The sequence below is a fragment of the Ambystoma mexicanum genome, chromosome 5q, assembly GCF_040938575.1.
Source record: "Ambystoma mexicanum isolate Mex_15411 chromosome 5q, UKY_AmexF1_1, whole genome shotgun sequence".
In the NCBI taxonomy this organism is placed as follows: Eukaryota; Metazoa; Chordata; class Amphibia; order Caudata; family Ambystomatidae; genus Ambystoma; species Ambystoma mexicanum.
In genome coordinates, this window is record NC_090933.1 from 422,335,719 (window position 1) to 422,358,202 (window position 22,484).

Genomic DNA, 22,484 nt, shown 5'->3' on the forward strand with positions numbered 1-22,484 from the left:
TCCTGCGGTGTTAGGCAGAAACCTGTGCAGTTCCCTTAGGGACCACTGCAAAAAGTTTAGGACTACAGGAGTAAGCAGTAAACCCAATTGGTAGCAGTCTGCACCACCCAGATTTACCTGGTAGCTGTGGCTGAGCAGTCGGACTTCTCTCAAGAAGAGTTGGGCAGTATATAGAGTATACACAATAGGGCTAAAAGTATAGTAGCACAAGCAAACGCTGACCAGAGCTTTGGTATAAAAGTATATAATTATTTATTTAAAAACACACTTGTAAAAATACACTGGCACTAATATGTCAAGCAAGATCAAACACAGTCAATAGAAATATATACACCTCCCTAGTTAATTGTTCGACAAGTCTAGGTTAAGACACCACTTATTTAGCAAAACAGAGGTGAGCGGGTAACCGTAGATGGCACTCCAATAATGTGTTTAAAAAGGGAGAGAAAAGGCAGAATAGGAAAAACACACAGTACCAACACTTTTAGGAAACCACAGCAAGTCAAGAAAGGCAGGGTCTACTGTAGAGCAAAAAGTTCATAAGCCAGGCCCACTCTTGGAGAGAGCAAGGCAGAATGTGTCCAAGATCACACAGTGGAAATGCACTCAAAGTCTTTGCAGAAAAGTCAAAAGAGGTTGTTCAAGTCAGAAAAGTAATGTTAGCAGGTCCGAGGTCACCCCAGGATAGAGAGTCAAGAATTTACGGGACACCTTGGACAGTCTGTTGCAAGGGAGACCAGGCGGGACACAGTGAAATGATGAGAAAGCTCCAGCGGGGGCAGTTGTTCCTGGCAGCGGGTGCAAGTCGGAGCTTCGTCCAGGGGAAGAGATGATCTCGACGTGGAGGAAAGCTGCCAGGGAAGAAACCAGCCGCAGAGTTTCCCGGTTAAAAGGTACTCCCCTTTTATTCGCTATAGTGGTGAAGCGTGGCTTTCCGGCCGCTGGGGTGCTTGGCACGGGCGATTCAACCACGAGATGATCCAGGAAGGCGAAAAACATGCGGTAAGGCACAGAACGCCTGTAGCCACTGCCCCTTGAGGTGTAGCTGAAGGAGGTTTGGCCGGCTGCGTAACTAGGTCTAGCAATTTTGCAGCAAACTTTGACTCAAATGTTTCTAGGGAGTTGTCGGCCTTTTGACCGAAAAGAAATTGGCCCTCAAAGGGCATGTCCAGCAATCTGTTCTGGACGTATGCAGAAAAGCCTGAAGATCGTAGATAGGCCTGTCTCCTCAGCGACACAGCCAATCCCATTTAATGGCCCACGCAACTGGCCATGTCCAGGCCCGTTTTCAGCGACTGCCTGGCCACCTTCTTCGCATCTTCCACCAGCTGTACAAAGTTGTGTTACAGCTCTCCCTCTGGGGTGTACTGGGCTGCATGCTCTACTGCCTTCCAGAGGCCGAAAGAATATTTGGCAACCCCACAAGCTCCGTTAGTGGCTTTCAAGGCCATGCTCCCAGACGTGAATACATTCTTTGCCATTGCATCTGTCCTCTTACCTTCCCTGTCAAGAGGCAGATTCGAGGTAGAGGCCGCCGCACTGGTGGAAACTGTGGCTGCCTGCACAACAAGACCTCGCACAGAAGGATGAGAAGACAAAAAAGACGGGCCTCCTCTTGCCGGCCTGCATTTCCCGATCATGGCGGAGCTGACCCAAGGGATGGAGCATGGGTGCAGCCAGAAGGAGGCTACTGGATCTGCGATGGCCGGGTTCAGAGGCATATGTCTTTCCGTAACTGGACCCTCGTCCAGGATGTCTGTCAATTCATATTCCTGAGCAGCCATTGCCACAGCATTCTGCCGTAAGGTGTTGACCACTGTATGCACTAGTGACCGAAATTTGGCATAGGTATGGGTGTAAAGCTGGCTCTGCTGTAACTCCACATCAGGGGAGGTGTCCAGCCCGCTGGCATCATGGATTCCTTGTGCCAACGTCAGGCTATCTGCCCGGTCGTTTAAGTAGTTAACGCCACCCATCCCTACATACACAGGATCAATGTCCCCTTGGTCATCTCCACCATCGGCACTAAAGATCAACTCCATGGAGCCAAAGAAATCGGTCCGGGAGAGAAGGACAAAACATCCGTCACTGATAGTCGGCGGCGAGGGCTTATCCTTCAATGCCGACGGAATGGCTGTTGGAGTCGAACAGGGCTTGGGCACCAAAGAGGCATCAGGACACACAAACCCTGAGGCTTTGCGGGAAGGCCCAACATCGAGGGTTTGGGTGCTTTTCTCAGCATCAAGCCCAAAGGCTTTCCTGACAACGATGGCATCGGCAAAGTGGCCTGCGTGAGGTCGGAAGTACTGAGCGCTGCTGTTGCCACTGAGGTCTGCTGCTTGGGGGGCGCACCCGCACCTACATCTGCGTTTATTTTGAACATCGCCAACATTTGAGTTTTAAACTCTTCCCACCCTTGTTAAGTGGTCGGCACAGCCGACGGCTTACCTTTTTCCGACAGAGTCTGAATCGTGTCTGCGCCGTTGGCCCCTTTTCTTCTTATGAAACGTAGAGGAAGAGTGGCTTCTCAAGTAAGACCGCTTCTTAGTCTTACGCCAATGTTTCTCTTTTTCTTTTTTGGGGGTAGGCACCTAAGTCTCGGCCTCAGAGGACGAGACGGTCGACTGCGCAGGTGACTGTAAAGACCCGAGGGGGGGGTCTGCACTTCCGCTCTCTGTATGGTAGATGGGTGGCACACAGACCCCTGCCAAGATTCTCTAGTAATGGTAGTTGTGGTCGAGCAATCAAGGCCTAGTTTCTCGGGAGGTGATGCAAGCTGGTTCTTAAGTACAGTGTAGTCCCCGAGCACCCACGAAGGAATGTCCACACACTGTATCGGTTAAAACACAGTCTTTATATAATTCATATTTAAGGTCATATACACAATCACGATAACTCACTTTGTACTCTCAACAATGGTAAATATGTACAATTCTAAAGTGGTACCACTAACATTATTAGATCTTATTCAAGTGCATACGGTCAGAATGACACACAGATCAAAATAAAGAGGAAACCAGCAGTAGAGAGAGGAAGGAAAGCAAGATGGTTGAGCAATAGGCAGAATACTGGCCCCGATACCTAGACACAGTTCTGTGTGGAGATCCCCCCCCACCTTGGCAACCTGTAGAAGAAAGATACAAGCCCAGTCCATATATTGTTCACCCTTAGACTTCCCAATAGTTCTGCAATCCCAAAGTACCTTGGTGTTGTAGCGTTCCGCGTCGGGGAAATCGACAACCCTTCTTGAGTGTCCTCCCTTTCAGGCCGGAGTCACGGGTCGTTGAACGTCTGACGGAGAACAGGTCGAGCTACGACGGTGAAGTGGCCGCTTCGTTCCCAGCCGTGTTCGTTGACGGGGAAGCGTAAACGTCCTCAAGGAAGAGGCGTGCGGGCACCTCGGTGTCGATAGTTCTGGACCGCAAACAGTTGAAGAACTGTGGCCCAGCAAGGGCGTCAAGTCGTCGGCATCCCTGGGGTCTTTAGGTGGTGGGAAACCCACTGGTGGATGCTCCTCGGCGCGTCGACGGTCAGGCCTTCTCCAGCAGGATACAGCTGTGACGCTGCGGACAAAAGCGTCCTTGGATCAATGAAGTTCTTAGGTAACCGGAGCACGGCGGCTCCGGTCGGCGACGGCGGTCGTCGACAGTGGCGGACAACAGTCCTGGCGCTTCTCCTTGGAGTTCCGCAGCAGTCCCTGTATCGGGTTGGCAGCCTATCGAAGGTCTGTCTACCAGGGAGCTTAGGCAAAGATCAGCTCTGGGTCAGTTCTTGAAGCACAGCAGCTTTCAGATTGCGAAGGCGAGCAACAGCAATTCTTCTCGTCCAGCAGGGCTCAAGGTTAAGCTTCACTCCAGTTGCTCGTCGTAGTGGACGTCAGCTTCTGAACACGATTCCTAGCAGTGAAAGGTCCCCAGATATACTGTTGATCTCCCATTCATTCCGCTTGGTTACACTCAAGCATCCAATCACGACTACGGGCATTCATGCAGGCAGGCAGCCAATCAGGCACACGAGGTATTCAGGCCATTCACTTCTCTCCAGAGACTCACAACAAGTTATGTGTATTGGGACAAGAACCGAGCCATTCAACACTCCAAGCTGCATTCATACCGGTTTCGGGCAGGGCTGTCTCAACCATTGTGTCAACCACCAGATACTAGACAGCCACGACATAGAATGTATATTCGTCACACACTCCATTCACCCAGGTCCCACCCACAGGCGTACCCACAACATACGGTCGTTGAGAAGGCTCCAGCCAGTCAGGTCGGCACTTCTCCACACTACCATATACGGAACTTCCACCCAAAAGCTAGTCAGGGGGAAGGGACAGAGGCAGTGCTTCCCGGGACTTCAGGAAGATCAGTGTAACAGGTGATAGAAGGCAAGAGGCCATGGGGGCCACTTTGTCTCCATCAGGAATCTACCGATTCCAATGACAGGGCCTGGGCATCCCAAAATGGAGGACGCTCAGGGCACGAGTCATTTCAGCACAGAGCTGCCACCAGCCCGAACCCTGCTCTGTGGGTCACACACAGGTGCCCAAAAACATACACTAGGCCGCAGGGGTCTGCAACCTGTGGCTCTCCAGATGTTTCGGACTACAACTCCCATGATCTCCTGACATTGACTATGCTGTACAGGCCGGATGGGAATGGTAGTCCAAACACATCTGGGAGCCAAAGGTTGCAGACCCCTGCAGGGGCACAGGGTTGTACCCCTACCCATGGGTGCCATAAGGGTATCCCACGGGTCTGTTCACCAAACCAAAAGAGAGAGAGCTGCACCGCCAGGAGTCCCACATGAACACCTGCACAGAAAACACGACAGAACACACGATAAAAGCAAAGGACAAGGATACGGAGGCCCTGTCCCTCTGATGCATTTCCAGCATCACAGTGACTTTGATGGCAGTCGGCCCAAAGCGAGTTTGTCTGCCTGCTCTTGCACAGATTTAGGGTTCATCTTCGAACATTTTGCGCACCCTTCAGTGCTGTGACCCGTGCGTAGGCACCACACGCAGATGTTGTGTGGGTCGGTCACTGACATCTTAAGAGTGGCAGTCAGTGCATCGGTTAAAACCTAAAATCCGAGGGGCGGACTTCACGTGGTCGAGAAAAAAGCAAGTCTGACAAAAATCTGTCAAAAAAAGAGTTGAAGACTCGATAAAACTATGTTCCTCAGAGAAGTGTGACGAGCGCGTGGAAAAAAGGAACTGAGGTACGGGGCATAATGATGTGGTACATATAAGAGGCCCGACGTCACGCCCGGAGCCACCAATCAAGCACCGAGCAAGACGGATCGACGATCGGGTCGAGGTTCACTACGCTCCCTGTTGAAGTTTTTTCCTAGCAGCAGAGTTGGATGAGGATATCTAATAAATGAGGAATCTGCGAGAGAAAGGCAATCCATTGAAAGACTCTTTTTGGTATCTAACATTAAATGCCCTCCTAAATTCCAAGGGTACACTACAAGGGATGGCGCAAATGTCTCCTCTAAACCATCTTCCTCTAGAAATGTTAAAACCTACAGCCCCTCTGTATTAAATCGTCCCTTAAAAATAATCAAGTAGTAGAAAAACCTAATTTTAAGAAAGCAAACTACATGTCACAGAATCCTATAGGGACTAAGATAAGGAAGAGGACGGAAGAGGCATGTAGATGTAGTAGTCAGGCAATTAGGCCGAACATCCATTGCAGGAGTTGGGCAATTGAAACTAATGGCTCACACCTGAAGCCAATTGCCAAACCTGTGAGGCATAAAAGGCTGTAGCAGGAGAGGAAAGAAGAAACTAGCTGGAACAGGAGTTGAAAGGGTGGCAGTATAAGTAGTCTAAGCGCAAGAGGCTGGCAATTCACAAGGAAATGTGAGCATGGAAGGGACTTCGGAATGTGGAGAGTTCTGCGAGGGTCCAGTGTTCTCAAAACCTGTATTGCCGTGGCTGCACCGAGGAAGACCTGCTGAGAATGGAATTTTCCCCATGTATGCTGAGTTGCTGTGATTGCAGAGGCGGAACTGTGCTATAGCCCGAGGCCCGTAGCAAAAGGCATGCCGAGAGACTGGGAAGTGAAGACGACTCCCAATTAACGTGGTGGGGCCGAGATACCTGTGGCTGCAGAAGGGTGTGGGTCCCAAGTGCCGCCCAAAGCAGTAGTAGATGTCGGGAAAGTTAGGTAGCCCGCAACCGCAGTGTTCCTGTAGTCGGTGAATGAAGCTCAATGTTCAGGTTCACTCAGCAAGCCTTCCCGGTCACTTTAATCAGCTCGAAAGTAACTTGTGTATGCTTAAAAACGAGTATAAGCTTTTCGTCATTTTGAATTTAATTTCTAACAATGGAAAAGTAGCAGGCGTACGAAGAGTGGAAGAAGAATTGTGTTCGCGTAGAAAGCGAAAGAAAACTACATACAAGTGTGGCATTGTTACCTGAAGCTGGAAGAGGGGCAATACAGCTTCTGAATAGTTACTGGAACCAAGAAGGCATGAATAAAGCTGGGGAAGGGAGATGGGTGCTTGTAAAGAAGATTAAGAAAATGACCTGTAATGCTGAAGACTGCTGAAGCCGACAGAAATTCAGTATTGGCGTCTAAGGAAATGGCTGCCTAGTGAACTAGCTCTGCACCAAGCCGATGAATATCCGACAGAAATGGCGGATTTTCTGAGCCCTTAACACTGAAAACACACACTTTGGCTGTCAAAGGAGGGTTGCACCCCTGAACCAACTCTGGTGGAGATTGAGCGACCCGGAGTGCGGAAAAAACATCAGACGGCCCAGGGGGGAAGGAGCGGCCTGGCGGCGCTGGTAGGGATACGCGCCTACGGCTGGACCTGTGGGCGCGCCTGGTGTGGGACTGCCTGCATTGTTCGCCTGGTCACCGCATAGCGGCTTGAGAGGAGAACGAAGGGAGCCGGACTGAACCCCTCTGCCCCGGCATCTTCAGCCTGATTAGGGGCTGTGGCATGCTGTGGGGCGCTCATGCTGGGTCTGAGATGGTGAGAGTCTCTGCCCGGCTCATTAGGGGCTGCGCCCTCCGTCTCGCTGCGGCCGGTGACTCAACACAACACCGGGGGTCCCCGACCGCAGCCGCGGCCCCGCCCACTCAAGGTGCCGATGCGGGCTGGACACGGCTGGGGCCTGTGGAGTGGCACGCTGACGCCAGAAAGGGCTGGAGGCTGAGCCGCTGCATGTGGACGGTGAGTGCGCCCCCTCGTCCTTCTTTGGCTGCGTGTGAGGCTGCGGTCCCCCCGTACAATTGAGGAGCTTGGCCTGGAGCAAGGCAACTACCGCAGCGAGCTGGGAGTTGTGTGCTGAGGGAGATTGGGCTGGGTAAGGCGCACTGCAGCATATCGCCATCACTACAGTGCCAGGTGCAGCGGCTCCAAACCTAGTGGCACACAGACTTTCTAATGATACAGGCCTTGGACTGTGGGTCATCTGCTCATGTTGTCCCCCCTTCTGTCTGTTGCCCGACCTCCAGGCCCATGCTGACTTGAGGGCCGTGCTGCTGCACCATCACCTGAAAGCACCTACATCTACACCAAGTACGTGATCGGGCGAACAATGCCCTGGAACATAATCTGTGTGAATTTGAAGTGCAGCTTCACACAGCACTACACTTGCCCCCTTGGCTGTTACATCCTCCCTAGACCCTCCCGCTGCTGTCTATGAGCATGGCATCCGCCTCTGGACGCCACGGGTGCACGCTATATAGCTTGGGGTGAAGGATCCCAGACATCTGACTGTGCCAAAAATCGGCCTAGTGCTGTGGGAGGTGGAATCCTAATCTGGCACCTGCACTGCATGGTGGGCCGTCTGCAGCCACTGGAGGGCTGGAGCATGACCCTACTGTGGAGGCGGCATGTGGTCGCCTTTGTACCTTTGGCCCTACGTTCCTGTTCCCTCTTCTGGCTGGCACCTGTGACCATCTCCCAGAGCCTGCTGCGCCACCCTTGGGGGACCTCCCTGGAGGAGCATTCTAAGATCTCCAACCATACACAAGTGGATCCCACGACATGCTACACGGAACTCTACCCACTAGCCCCCACCTTCTCACGCTGCCTTACTGGGGCGCCGGCTGGGACTACAACGAGGTGCTGCTTCAAGGCTCTTCAGTGCTATTAGCCACTGGATCCTGACCTACTGGCCCGTCACAACAGCTGTCCGCCCAGAGGATGCCCAACAGATCCCGGTGCGTGAACAAGACCGGGGCCATGGATAAATTCACAAAAGCAACCCGCAGACCCAGACAGGGTCAATCCACAACATGCCATAACGATACTGCGGTGCCTGCTGCTGTGCCTATCCCTGACCTCACCAACATGATGTAATCCATGGCTAAAAACTTTGCGTCCTTTCACGAAAAGTTGGACGATATTAATGCAAACGTTGCATCACTGAAATCACAATTGGATCATGCAGGTACCAGAATTACGAAGGCTGAAACCAGAATCGGAACCAACAAGGTTGGGATACAGGTGCTACAGGTCACGGTGGCTACCCATACCCGCGTTATGAAATCAGTCAAAGCTAAGTGTGACGACTTGGAATCCCGATCACGCAGAAACAACATCAGGTTAGTGGGTGTGCCCGAGAATGCACTCTCGGGAAAGATGTAGCTCGCTGTTGAAAACCTGCAAAAGGACCTACTGGGGGATCCTGTTCTGTCACCCTTCTTTGCCGTTGAGCGAGCTCACCGTGCACTAGCCCCACGCCCCAAACCTGGAGACTTCCCCAGGCCTATACTTGCGAAGATTTCAAGCTATCGCGACAGAGACAATGTGCTCCGCTTGGCAAGGGAGAGGAATGAACTCAAGCTGGGGTCCCAAACCATTAGAATTTTCCCTGACTTCTCTGTGGGGGTGCAGCAGGAAAGGTGACAATTTCTTGGAGTGAAGAAAAAGCTTAGGGAACAACAATTCAATATCACATTTAGAGGCAAACTCTACTTCTTTACCGTTCCGGATGTGGCAGTGAAATTTATTGAGGCACAAATCCCACTGAACAACCCTGCTGACTACCTGATCGGTGGGGGGGGTGAGTGTTTAATTGAAAATGGCAGAGGTGATACAGCCATACACACACCAGTAGAACAATGTGAGGATGCGATGGACATGACACTAGATGTATATAGACGGGACATCTGGGACACAACTTGAAAAGTTGACATGGCAGTGAAATTGATGATATGGAACACAAGCGGGGTCGGTAATTTTACGAAGACCCGTAAAATTATGGCTTACGTTCAGAGACATGGTTTAAAGATACTCCTGCTGCAGGAGACACATACCACAAAACACCTAACGGCTGGCCTAGCACCCTCCTGGGGATTGAATAGATTTTACACTACCTATTCTACACAATCTAGGGGAGTGATGATACTAATCAACAAGTCGGTTAAGTTCACATTGAAAAAGAGCCATATAGACCCGGAAGGCAGATACATTGTCCTACATTGCACTATAGCGAATGGGGAATGCTTAATCGTTAACACGTATGGGCCTAATGTTGACACTCCAGAGTTCTTTGATGCGGTGGTCTCTAGTCTCATGGGATATATAGGGGTTCAAATCATATGGAGAGGAGATATGAACCGGATACTCAACACTGATCTGGACAGAATGGGTACTGCGCCAAGACCCCTGATCACGGCGGTCCGAAAACGACACTCACACATGATGGCGTTGGCCCTACGAGACGTCTGGAGAACACTGAATGGTCAAACGCGGGGATACACATACTATTCGACTGTCCACAAAAGTTCATCTTGGACTGACATGTTTCTGACATCAGGTGACTTATTAGGCAAGGTCAAAAACGCAGATATCACTCACACACGCAAGGTTTCCCTCAACTTTATGTACTGCTGCATCCAATACAAGCTATTGAATAGACTGTACTATACTCCCCACAAACTCAGCAAGATCAATCGCAGAGCAACATACACCTGCCCAAGATGTCGGGCAGAGGCCGCTGATCACACACACACACGTTTTGGACTTGCAACAGGCTAAGTGAATATTGGGGAGAGATTTTGCAGGCTCTCTCTGAGATTGTGGGTACTGAGGTAGGCCCTGATCTGACCGGGGTACTGTTTGGGCTCTGGGGGAATGCTGGAGTCAAGAAAATGTCAACACTGGAGGTGAATCCTCCAGTGTTGGAAACGCGCCCCATCCCGCCTTCCAGATGTGGTTGAATGCACTTACCTGGACCCAGACCTGTGAGGAGGAATACATAAACTCCCTCTCGACGCTAGCGCGCCCAAGAAATGTATGGGCTGAATTCCGCAGCTATCTCATTAACCGTGCCGAAACAGAACTGGGCTCAGCAGCCTGAACCTAAGTAACTGAACTCGCCCCTGCCACAATGTGTAAATGAACATTATACTGTGAACAAGTACCCTGATACACTGACTGTTAAAGAGAAATTAGTAATATCTATGTTCATATATACAATGTATAATTTCCTGGTTGTGGTGCTCTGAACTTTTGCCAGTAAAGAAAAGTAAAAAAAAAAAAAGAAAGTCAGTATTGGGGCTGAGGCATGTTATACCTTTGGTAGTCAGGCAGACAGAAGAGGCAAAAAGGCTGCCCTTTTCTCGGGAGCGTATGCCTTGCCTACCTGTAGGGATGAAGAGTCTTGTCGTTATATGCCTAATAACTCTCAAATATAAAACAGAAGCAGAAGTACCTGAACTGTAGTGGTGCATAAAAATGGCAGTGGATGGTACATTAAAGTGGTTTGGATTAGTAGTATATTGTGGGGCAAAGGCGAAGGTGCTCACACTAACAGTAGAAGGGTGGTTGTTAAGAGGGAAGCAAAGAGAAACCTCCTGGCAATTATACCAAATGTACTGCAAAGGTATTAACTAATTGTAAAGTTGTATAAGATGTGGTTTACCTATTCTTTGAACTGTGGCAAATATTTTTGGAAACAAGATATCCCGGATTGCCATAGCTGCTATTTTCCTGACTGTAATTGGAAGGGGATCTTTTCAACCGAAACCCGAGAATTGTTACCTGTGAAATGTTTGTTTGATAAACATTTGTTTTGTCCTGGAACTCACAAGAACTGCTTTAAGACTTTCCTTTTCTTTTGAACATTTTGGAGGAACTGTTGAGAACTGGTTCAAGACTTTTCTTTTCCTTTGAACATTTTGGAAGTTGACTTTGAAAACCCTAGGGAAGGGATTCTCCCCAGGACAGGTGAATGTCATACAGATATTGTTCAATTCGTGTTTATTATTTCATGTTATTTTATTATTTGCTTTGAATGTTCTGTTGTTGAGTGTGAGGGCAATTTTACCTGTGTTAGGAGTTATCCCCTTAGCCTTTAGACTAGGTAGGGAATACCCTGATAGAGTAGGGCTAGCCAGGATTTTTTTGGCAACCTTTTCCTTAATAAAATGTCTGTTCGAGATAAATGCAAGCAGTTGTCCGCCTCGCAATCCTGACCCCTCACAGTAAGTTAATTTAAATGTGTATATATGCAGGTATGCTTGTGTTTGATTATAAGGAGAGAGTGTATAAGAGTGTGTGTGAGTGTGTGTGTACGAGCAAGTACATAGTGCTTTTAGTGAAACCACTGACTATGTCCATGTATGAGAAAGCGATTTTTAAATACAGAGGGGAATCTGATCAATTCAATGATCTCTGGGGCCTGTTCCTGGATACATATGGTTAAATGATCAGGTTATTTAATTGCCTCACCCCTTGAGCCCTTCCAGCCCCATCCCCCGCACTTAGCACGTGGAAATTCTTTCCCCTGCTCTCCTGGCATTCCACTGGCACTCGCTTCAGCCACGGGCCCTTCCGCCCAGACCGGCACTTCCCTCGCTCCCCTCTCCCCCGCACTTCTTGTTACTGCACTTGCACGATCCAATGTCACAAGGCATAGTAGGACCGTTTTTGTTTTCCTTCATCCCTGTTTTTTTTATCCTCCACCTCCTGTCTTGTTGAGCCTTGAAACACCTTGTGTATAGGCGCATTATAAGTACCCAATAAATAGGCATCTATAATTGTTGCCTAATATAAAATGCCTAACCCCGGGCTCCCCCGGTGCCTCGTACTGGGAGGACAGCTCAGGGGCAATGTCTTTGTCTTGGAAGCAAGACAATACAGAGGAACACAGGTTCAAATCTCGGTTCCACGCTTAGAGACTAGGCTCCAGAAATAAGTGTGTTCTAAAAGATGAATTGCTGATTGTGTGCATGTGAGGTGCAGGGGTGCCCAAGGGGCAGGCATGGCAATGTTTTACTTGGCATCTATGATGGATGTCTAGTATAAAATGCAATGTCTGCCCCCTGGTACCCGCAGCACCACGCATACACACATACTCACATTTATTGTGTGTGTGAGGCGCTGACGGCCCAGGGGGCAGGCATTGTCTTTTTTACCGGGCCTGCCCATTAGAAAATGTCATGCCAGACCCCTGGGCCTCCCAGCACCTTGCATGCAATGCAATGCCTGCACCAGTGCCTCACATGCACATATAATTGATTATCTGCGTGTGTGGAGCTCTGGGGGGACTAATGGGAAGGCCTGCCATTTTTAATGGTCATCAACGATGAATGTCTAGTAAAGAAATTCCATGCCTGCTCCCTGGGCCCCCCAGCGCCTTGCACTCCCATAATCACATTCATAATTATGTGGTGGTCAGTCAACAACATTTTAGCGTTACAATCGCGACACTTTTTAAAACCTTCTTAAAACCTAAAGTTTTTGGAGTCGAAATGCTCGACTCGATACAAAGAAATTCGCAGAATGTTTTGGTATAAATTATAAGTTACTGTCATGATCTCTGGTTCCAAAAGGTCAGGGTTTTCCCAACTCCCTTGGAAGCAGATTCATAACCCAGGTTCCGAGTGCCAACCAGTCCCAATTGGGACCTTTTGGACCCAGTCCTGGCGCCAGTGGCACCAGGCTCATAAATATGCCCAGTCCCAGCGCTGGAAGCGCCGGGCTCATAATGCTTGGGTGGACTTACCTGCAGCAGACCATGCTGCTTACTTGCCTGCCAGTTGAGCCTCTGATCCTCTTCTGTTTGGAACTACTTTTCCTGTTGGGTGGGGCAGGAGCCACTCCCTAGGTTCAGAACACTGGAACTCTTCTGGAAAGCAGGAACTCTTTTCTTACCTAGGCGTGGCTGTGGAAGGAGACACCTAAGCACTACAGGAGGCTATTTAAACCACACCCGATGGATGAATCTTGCTTTGTGTTATTCTGCATCCTCTGCAGCAGGACGCTCATCGTGTCTTCTGCATCTGATCCTGGGCCTAAGGAAAAAGGCTTACCATCCTGAATCCAGTCTTCAGCAACACCTATAAAGACAAGAAAGAACAGGTTAGCATTACGGTCTTCAGTGACAGCTCTTCACTTACCTGGGCCATCGGCTGTCACCAACGCCTCGCGCTGCATTCTGAAAGACAAAGGCTTACCTACTCTTCGTGCGCTCCGGAGGTCTTCACACTGCATTTCGGCATCTGAAAGACAAAAGCTTACCAACTCTTCGCACGCTCCGGAGGCCTTCGGCGCTGCATCCCGCATCTGAAAGACAAAACAAGGTGCGTTTAAAGACATTGGGGAACTTTAATACTCACGTGCCATTACTCCTTTCCACATCTAACCCAGTGGGTATTCCGGCACCCTGCAGCCGCTCCAAACTTGTACCTGCAAAATAAAAAGACAGTTAGAGCGCATCGTGAAGCAGGCAACAAGCGCTTACTTACGTGCTTCCAGGCGCTTCTATTCATCACACGGGCTCCATCTTCAACTCACTTCAGCCCGTCATCCACCATCGCCGGAACCCTGCAAAACAAGAGACATCATTACTAAAGACTTTAAAGACATTAGAATTACTCGAAACTTACCGTTCGTGCAGTAAACGACGGACAGCAGTCCTCTGAAGTCAAGAGGCCTGCTCCCCTTATCCAGTGAAGAAACTGGTTACAGCACCCTGCCCCGAGGCAGATGGAGAGCACGGCGTTCACTTACCTAAGACATCTTACCCTTCGAGTCAAACATACAGTGCACAGAGGTCCAGCCCAAAGAGCCAGCCGTGTGTTACACATCACCTTTGAAGATACGGTATACGCCCAGTCAAGACCGGCGCCTCTACGGGAATCAGGTGAGCGTTACAGTTACTCACTGTAGTGACTAACTTACTGCCCCGAGAGGTGGACTGCTGACAGGTGTATATTGTTCACCAGAGCCCACTCGCAAATGTCAATTGCCAGTCTGCAGATGGGAGGGGACCGGGTGCCACCCTGCTTGTTGATGTAATACATGCAGGTGGAGCTATCTGCTTGAATTAGAATCGCACTGCCGGTGATAATCGGTAGAAAGGCTTTGAGGGCAAGCCAGATAGCCATCATCTCGAGCCAGTTGATGTGCGCCACCTGCTCCTGCCGGGACTATACTCCATGGACGCTATGGCTGTCCAGGGTAGCTCCCCATCCCTCTAGGGATGAGTCTGTGGTAATGGTGACCTCAGGTGTTGGTTTCCGGAAAGGGCCTGCCTATCCGCAGGTTGTTGTCCGTACCCCACCAGATCAGATCCTGGTGAAGATGCTGTGGTATGCTGACCTGCGAACCCTTCTCCTGGTTGTAAGAGGCCGAGAAATTAAACTGCCTCATTTTGAGCCTCATATGTGGCACTGCAAGAAGACATGCAGCCATAACTCCCAACAGGTGTTGGTACCACCACGCCAAAGTCACTGCTCTGCTGAGAAAATGCCCAGTGGCCCTCTTGATGGCAGTGATCTTGTCCTCTGAGGGGAAGATCCTCTCGGAGTTTGTGTCCGAGATATGGCACAGGAAGGCCAGGCTCTGCGTAGGCACCAACTGTGACTTTTTGAGATTGACAGAAACTCTGAGGTCGTATAGTGCATCCATGAGGGCGGATTGTGTATGTTGGACTGCCTCTGGAGATATCGCCCTGACTAGCCAGTCGTCAAGATATGGGTAGATATGATTGCCTTGCGCCCTGAGTAGGGCTGCCAATGCGTTCATTAGCCCTATAATGACCCTGGGGGCGCATTGAGTCCAAAGGGTAGAACCCTGTATTGAAAGTGAAAACCCATGACCCTGAACATCAGGAAGGACTGATGGGGTTCCCAAATCAGAACTTGTAGGTAGGTATCCTTCAGATGAAAGGAGCACATCCAGTCTCCCGTACACAATGTCTCCACTATGACGGCTGGGGTAACCCTCTTGAACTTTTGAAGGGGAAGGGAAAGGTTCAAGGTGGAAAGGTCTAACACAACTCTCAGGCCATCCTGGTTCTTTTTGTGTATGGCAAAAAATGTGGGAATAGAAACCCATTCCCCGCTGTAAGTAACTACGGTCAGTAACTAATAATTGTGAGGCTGAGACTTCCTCCACTGCCTTGCTCGCTTACTAGTGAGCGTATTTTCGGCAATAGAGTTGCTATACCAATCTGCGTGAGACTGAGGGGAGGAAGGGGAAATGAGGAGCTGGAAGCCCGTGGACACTACTGAGAGGATCCATGGGTCAGTGAACCTTGTCCGCCAGGGGTGTGTGTGAAGGGCAAGCCTGCCCCCCACTGGAGACTCGTAGATCCAGATGGGCCTGTCACAATTTCTTCCCCTCTGAGGCTTTGGCTGAGGAGGGGGACTGCAAAAACCCCTCGTTAGCCACCTGTGCACGCTAGGGGATCTGTCCAGTTGCCTGGACCGTCTCTCCTGAAAGCCTCTGAAGCACGACCCTTGTCCGAGCTCTGGTGCATTTGGCTGTACATCTTAGGAGTGGACTTGGTGAGGATCGATAAAGATTTCGCTATTTGCGAGCTATTCTTTTTCTTATCAAGTTCCTCATCCATTGTCGAATGGAACAGCTCCCCCCCCCCCCCGAAAGGCAGGTCTAGTATGCTTTCCTGCACATCTGGATTGATTTCTGTCCCCCTTAGCCAAGCCATCCTTCTCATGTCTGTGGCAATGCAGATGGCCCAACTTGAAGTGTCAATGTGGGCCACAGTGGACTCCATTATGTCTTGTGCCACGATTTTAGCCTTGAAGCGAGCCTGGCTGTGGGTAGGAAGCTCAGGGAGGAAATCAGCAATCTCTCGCCATAACTTGTGGTTTACAGGCCCCAACATGGCACCCACGTTGGCCTGGCGCAGATGGAGTGTGGCATTGGAATATATTTTCTTCCCAAACGCCTCAAAGATCTTTTCCTCTTTGCCCAGGAGTGCCGAGGCCGAAGTCGCAGAAGATGATTGTGGCTTGGAGTACAGTAATGCTGCCGCCATCACCGAAGAATGTGGTTGGGGGTGCACCGACAATAAGAGGGGGTCCCCTTCCATTTGCCTGTATTTAGCATTGAAACGTCTATCGGTAGGCTGGGTAGAGTGTGGCTTGTGCCACCCTTTTTTTTGGCAAGCGCTACTAAGTCTTTCTGAAGTGGGATTCCTGTTCTAGTGGTAGGGCGTAGCGTGAGAATTCCTAGGTACACAGCCAGGCCCGCCAGCCACTCGTGAAAATCTTAGGCTGCCGATGCAGTGTCCAGGTCCTCCTCCTCGTCTGTGTCCGCTGTGGTGTCATGCAGGTCCGGGGAAGCCAGAGGAGTGCTGGGCGCAGGAAGCTGTGGTGTGCTTATTATCCGTGCCGGAGGCTGCTGAGGTGAAAAAGTCGGGGCTGCCGTTACTGGTACAGGCATGGGGGGCGGGGCTGCCGTGACTGGTACGGGCATGGGAGTCGGCGGTTGAGCTGGACCCAGGGGTGGAATGGCCATGGGTGCTTGCGGCTGAGCAGGAGGGAGCATGTACCTGATCACGTCCCTGAGGATGGTATCCATCTGTGGTGATCTTATTAATGGGTGCGAGGAACTTCTCGAAGAACCTGTTTTCACAGGCTGGAGGAATGCCTGATGGTATAGGCATAGGGGTCGGGCCCTGAGGCTGCTGTGTTCTGGGCGTGCCCTGTCTCGCTGTATAGGGCGAAGTATACCTGCCCTGCAAAGTGGATGGATAGGATGTGGACCAAGTGACAGGGGTTGACCAATCCCAACTGGAAGCCCTTTCACCTGCCTGTTCTCCTAAGGAAAAAGGCATCAGGTGAGCCGCCATTTTATCTGGTCCCTGCTGAGCTGGGACTGGCTTCCACCAGTACACTGAGCGGTGGTGGTTGAGGCCTACCCTGCACCTCAGGTCGGGGCCTGGTAGGCAGAGTGCCCTCGGCAGTGGTACCGGTAGTGTTACATGCAGGCACCCACTCAGTCATGGGACCGGGGTGTTAGGGCGTAGCCCCTCGGGTTGGGACCCAGTATTAGAGCCTTGCTGTCTCTCAGCAGTAGCACCGGTAGGATCTTGTGACTCCTCAGCCTGGTGGCCGGTAGCTGGAGCAGCCTCGGTGTGGTCGCTGGTCTTAGGACCTGATGGGTCCCTTCCGCTTGGGCGCTTCCATTGGAAGGAGTCACCCTTCCAGGGTGCGGAGGAGAATAGGGCACCTACCTTGGGCCTGGTCTTCTGCTTCACAAACACTTTGAGGTCCTCTGGAGGCGATCTTCCGACGAGCTTCCGCCACCTGGCTAGTCGGTTCTTTAGCGCGGAAGGAGTCAAGGAGTCGCACGCGGTACAGCCGTCCCACCTGTGGTCTGGGGCAGGGCACCGGAGGCAGATGGTGTGGGGGTCGGACCTTGGGAAGGGATCCTCGCAGGCTGGACACCTGCTGAAGCCTGCCGTTGTCGACATGTGCCAGGGAGGAGCGTGGCGCCAGAGGACAAAGCAGTAACTAATAATTGAAAACAAAAAAGACAAGAATACTTCTACGGGGAAGAGCGCATGGAATTACTAGGCCAGAGGCCTAACCCAGTAGCGCTGCTGAAAGTGGTCCGTTCCAGTTGATGCGGAAAAGAGGACTGTGGAGTGGCACTGGTGGGTGGAGTCAGGGCAGCGCATGCTCCCAGGGCCCAGCACATCTAAATTTAAAGGGGAAGAGGATTTTTCTGGTGAAAAAGGTTCCGTCTCCCGTCCCTAGCGAGGGACACCCATACAGTATGGAGGAAAGGGGACGGGACGTCTGAGTAAGTATGTCAGAATTTCTGTGATGCATGTTCCTTTTTTACATATGCACAGTACGCTAATCGGGAACCGAGGTCACAGGGTACCGGGCGCGCTATTTATACAGATGTCAAAGTCACAGCTGGTCCCGAAGCAGATAACCAGGGGATCCACGATGCCAGATGACATGGCGCCCCCTGCTGGGAAAATGTTTCAGAGAGTGTTGTAAAGCAGAAGAATATACCCAAGATGAAGGAATCCGTGGTAGGACGCTATCCATTAAAATGGCATTTTGGTGCAGCCAATCTACCCATTTCTTCCTGTGGCATGATATTTCATATTGGGCATCTTTGATAATGCAAGCATGATAAGTCTTATTAAGTGGCCAGACTGGTATTTTGGTGCAGCCAGTTTGGACATGCTTTTATACTGCGGATGGCACTTTTAAAACTAAAGCCAAATGGAGTATGTTCTTATAAGGGGATAGTGCCATATACTGGCAGGACCAGCGTGGTCATGTTTTATTATAGTATCATTACTGGTATGCGCAAAGCAAACATGATTATGTTCTTATATGCAAATACTGGCATTTCATGGTGCAGTCAGCATGGAAATGTATGGGCACAGCCAACGTGAATAATATTTTTTACTGCCATATACTGTGGGAAAAGGCATCATAAGAATGTGTTGGAGAAATGCTCCTGTGCACTTTTGGTGACTTACATCTATTGGATTTTTTCATGAGTTACCCTACAAATCCAATTGCTAATGGTTTGCTTTGAACCCAACCTTTCAAAAAAGTGCACTGTAAAATGCACCATTTTATTACATTATTTTAAAAATCTTTTCGGGGGAGAACCTTCTCGAGCCCCTCTTGACTGATTGTGTTCCCTCACAACGTTCAGTCACCAGGGCATATTCGGGGGAAACATTTACACCCCCCTCCAATTAAAAAATCCACAAGTCGCCACTGTCTCTACATCTTCTTTCGCACCCGCTCCCAATTACTATCTCCTTTCTGTCCCTAAACCTCGTCAGCACCATCTAATTTTCGCCTCTCTTCCCCTTCTTGCTCCAGAACACTGGAACCCCTTTCCATTATTAATTTGATCTTCACCTCACTTACATCTTTTTCACTCTGTTCTCAAGTCCCATCTTCTCTACGCTCTTGCTGATGAACTCTCCTACATACTTTGATTATTATATACCTTTTACATGTGTTTAATGTACAGTTTATTTTATATTGCACAGTGCTTTTATTCTCAATAACATTAATACAACATGCCATGTAAAAAAGTCAAATCAAGGTTTAAATCTCAGGCTGGAATCCCAAACTGGTTTGGTGAACAGACTAGTTAATCTCTGGTACTAAGTGAAAAGATAGTTTTCACTAGCCCGAATTCAAAAGAGATCGATCTAGGAAGACCCCTCTGTGACCGCACAGAGCGGTCTTTCTACATCGAACTGTCATGCCCCTGCCGCACACGAGAGCGCACAGGGGTTGACAGACACGGGTGGACAGCTAAGTGTTGCTGTGTGTCTTTAGGTATGTAAGTGTGTGTTTTTGGGAACGGGATGTCAGGGGTGGGGAGGGAAGCGGCGGGTGAGGAAGAGAGGTTCGGGGGATTTAACCCCCGATTTAGAAGTCATCCGGGCAGTGAGGGTGGGGGGCAAGGCGAGGTGATATTTTTGCTTGGGCCGCTTAAAATCTGCCAAACAAATCAGTCTTTTTGTTAGGTGACCTGCAAAAAGCGAAAATATGAAATTAACTGCACAGCACAACGATGGGGATTTAAAACAAACATCCCTGTTCAGTTGTCCTTTTCATGAGAGTATTAATGCCCAGGTACCCTTTTACAGTGCCAATCTGATAGGCCTTGCCGGAAAGAAGGGAAATCAAAGCCAAAGAGCTGGGGGCACTTCTTTCAGAGCCAGACTAAAAACGCACACGCCACCTGCAAGTACAGATGACATGGTGTCCAGCCTCCTGCCGAAAAGGAACACACCCAGGACATCATCGGACAAGACCTACTCCTTTTTGCCTCAGCAGCCAAGCATAGTTTGCATTTGAAAAAACACCTTACTGTTGCATTCTGTGTATATATATCAAGCAATCCAAACAGGCATTGGCTTAAATTAACAAACTTCACACCATTAGAATGATACAGAAGACAGGCACCGTGGTAAATAGAGTTCTGTAAAAAATGTCCCCAATCATGCCTTCTTGCAAGACAAGAGCATCTAGAAAGGAATACAAGACAACATACAACCCACAGAATTCTAATATGTATAACCTTAAAGTCTGAAATTCCTAAGACAACACGCTTTTAGTAAAGTCTGAGAAAAGTTAAAACATTAGAGTAGTGTAAATCTAAAAGACGATACAATAGAAAACAATAATATAATAGAGCAAGTAAAAGAACAAACTCAAAATATACTCAAGTCATTTATTTTTTACTAGAAAGTTAAAAAGGCAGGTTTCTGCCCACTGACCTGGTTTTCCAGTCATCATCTGATTTAGAGCGATTTTTGCGTGCTGCTCTTTGTTTCTCTTCTAGCCTTTTCTTTTCCTCACTAGCTAAATCTTGACAAAAACAAATATTTAAGTTATATTGAAGCAAATACAAAAATTGCAATTCTTCCCAATATAGAGAATTGGGGCTACGTGAGGCCAGACAGAATACATCACCAGGTTACCAAAATATTCATGTAACATCCTATGATTTTGTACAAGAAAGAACAGCACTTTGGAAACAGCATTTGGTCTTTTATTTGTAGCCAAACCACTTTTTTGAATAATGCACAATAGATAATATAAAGTACATTTACATGGACAATTGAGTATGCCTCATATAATTTCTGAATACAAAAACTAGCTCTTGCGTTAGGACAATGGTTCCCTTCACGTAGTCACATGTGAGACAGCAATAGAACTGTGTAAGAAATGCTCAAAACTTGAATCATTAAAACTTGGTGTAATATTCAGAAGCTATGCATTTTTTGTGAGGATACTAATGAAGATGTAAAGCATAGGGAGGATCTTTTCCTATTTAGAGAAGCAGCTTGAATGTACAATGATTCAATATGGCTTTTCTGACATCCAACATGAATGGCTTTCACAACATGAACAAACTTCAGGTAAAAGAGCCTTGGCTTACTCTGTAGTGCCTTCTAGCAGTAGCGTGTCAAGATGCTGCTCTTCTGCTCGTCCCACCCAGAAACCACCAAAGCAGCAGCCAAGAGTTGAGGCGAGATAGGGTAGGAATTTCCCCTGGACTAACGACACCCTGCCTTGTATCGGGTTTTAAATACATACTGTATAAGCCCTCTCAGAAATGGAGCCGTATCAGGAAGGTTGCAAGAGTTCAGTGCACCGTAAAATATATCTATGCAAAAAACATTTAAAATACTTGATATTGGTATGGTAAATGGCTCTGATGAACAAATTACCTACCCCAGGTAATCTTCTTGCTGATGGAATCTCTACCCACAGATTTCCCACTTGAATATTCAATTGGCAGCTGACCTCAGAAAATCTCAATGCAGGGTATGCAGTGTGCTTTGGCGCAGACACTCTCCGATGATACACTCTATGGCTCCAGATTGGACGCTCTCTGTCCATATATCGAGCATACCTACCCCATAACCTCAGTTCACACTTTTTCACCTGTGCTCAGCAGCAGACGTAACATGGCAACATTTTACACTTTACACTTTTTCCTTTTACTGTTTTTCTCCCGAGGCACTCACAAGCTACCTTTATGTGGAGCAGGCTCGGAGGGGGGATAAAGAATTTGTGGGGTAAGTAATTTGCTCTTCTAATGGATTGCATTCTCCCACAAGTTACTTATTTTTTATTTATTCTTATAGCAGTAAAATATCTGTGGATGAGGGCGGAGAGCAAGGACCATCTAGAAAAGAGACATTTTGAAGAACTTCCCTTACGAAATGGTCATCGGGTACAGTTTAGGCGACCAGGAAATATTGCATTGTGAAGCTATGAAGTGAGGACAACGCTGCTGCCTGAAAGATGTCCAAGGCTGGCACTTCCCCAGGTAGGTACCAAATTCCTAGTAGAGTTGGCTCGAAGACCCTGAGCATTTCTTTCCCAACCAATGAGTATAACTTCTGTGACAAGGCCTCCTTACAGATCATGTCAGGGAAGGGGTGTAGTCCACCGCAAACATTCCCTGGTGCTCGTGCAAGTGTGTACAGACCCCCACCCTCCCCACCTTACTGATGATGATGGCGAACACTAATTGGGAAAGCCGCAGTGGGAAGCAGCAGAGGGAAGCCACCATGGAGCAGCAATTCATACTTTGCAGAGCTAGTAGTAGCAGTTGGGAGTAAGGTGGTGGGAGTAGTAAGAGGACAAGTATTAGTCGGTAATAGAGGGGTGAGCAGGGCACCATTTCCCTTGCGGAGGACAATGGTAGTATAGAGGTGGTGGTAGTGGCAGAGTAATGAGAGT

The 22,484-nt window shown here is 49.1% G+C and overlaps 1 protein-coding gene across 9 annotated transcripts in view; it reads right to left on the bottom strand.

Annotated features, from left to right (window-relative positions):
- OSBPL1A (oxysterol binding protein like 1A) overlaps positions 1-22,484 on the bottom strand; it is a 2,815,351-nt gene that overhangs the window by 203,551 nt on the left and 2,589,316 nt on the right. For all 9 annotated transcript variants that reach the window (XM_069620918.1, XM_069620915.1, XM_069620919.1 and 6 more), the window contains one exon: positions 20,507-20,597. In XM_069620918.1, coding sequence (XP_069477019.1) covers positions 20,507-20,597 — 91 coding nt within the window. The remainder of the gene's footprint in view (positions 1-20,506; positions 20,598-22,484) is intronic.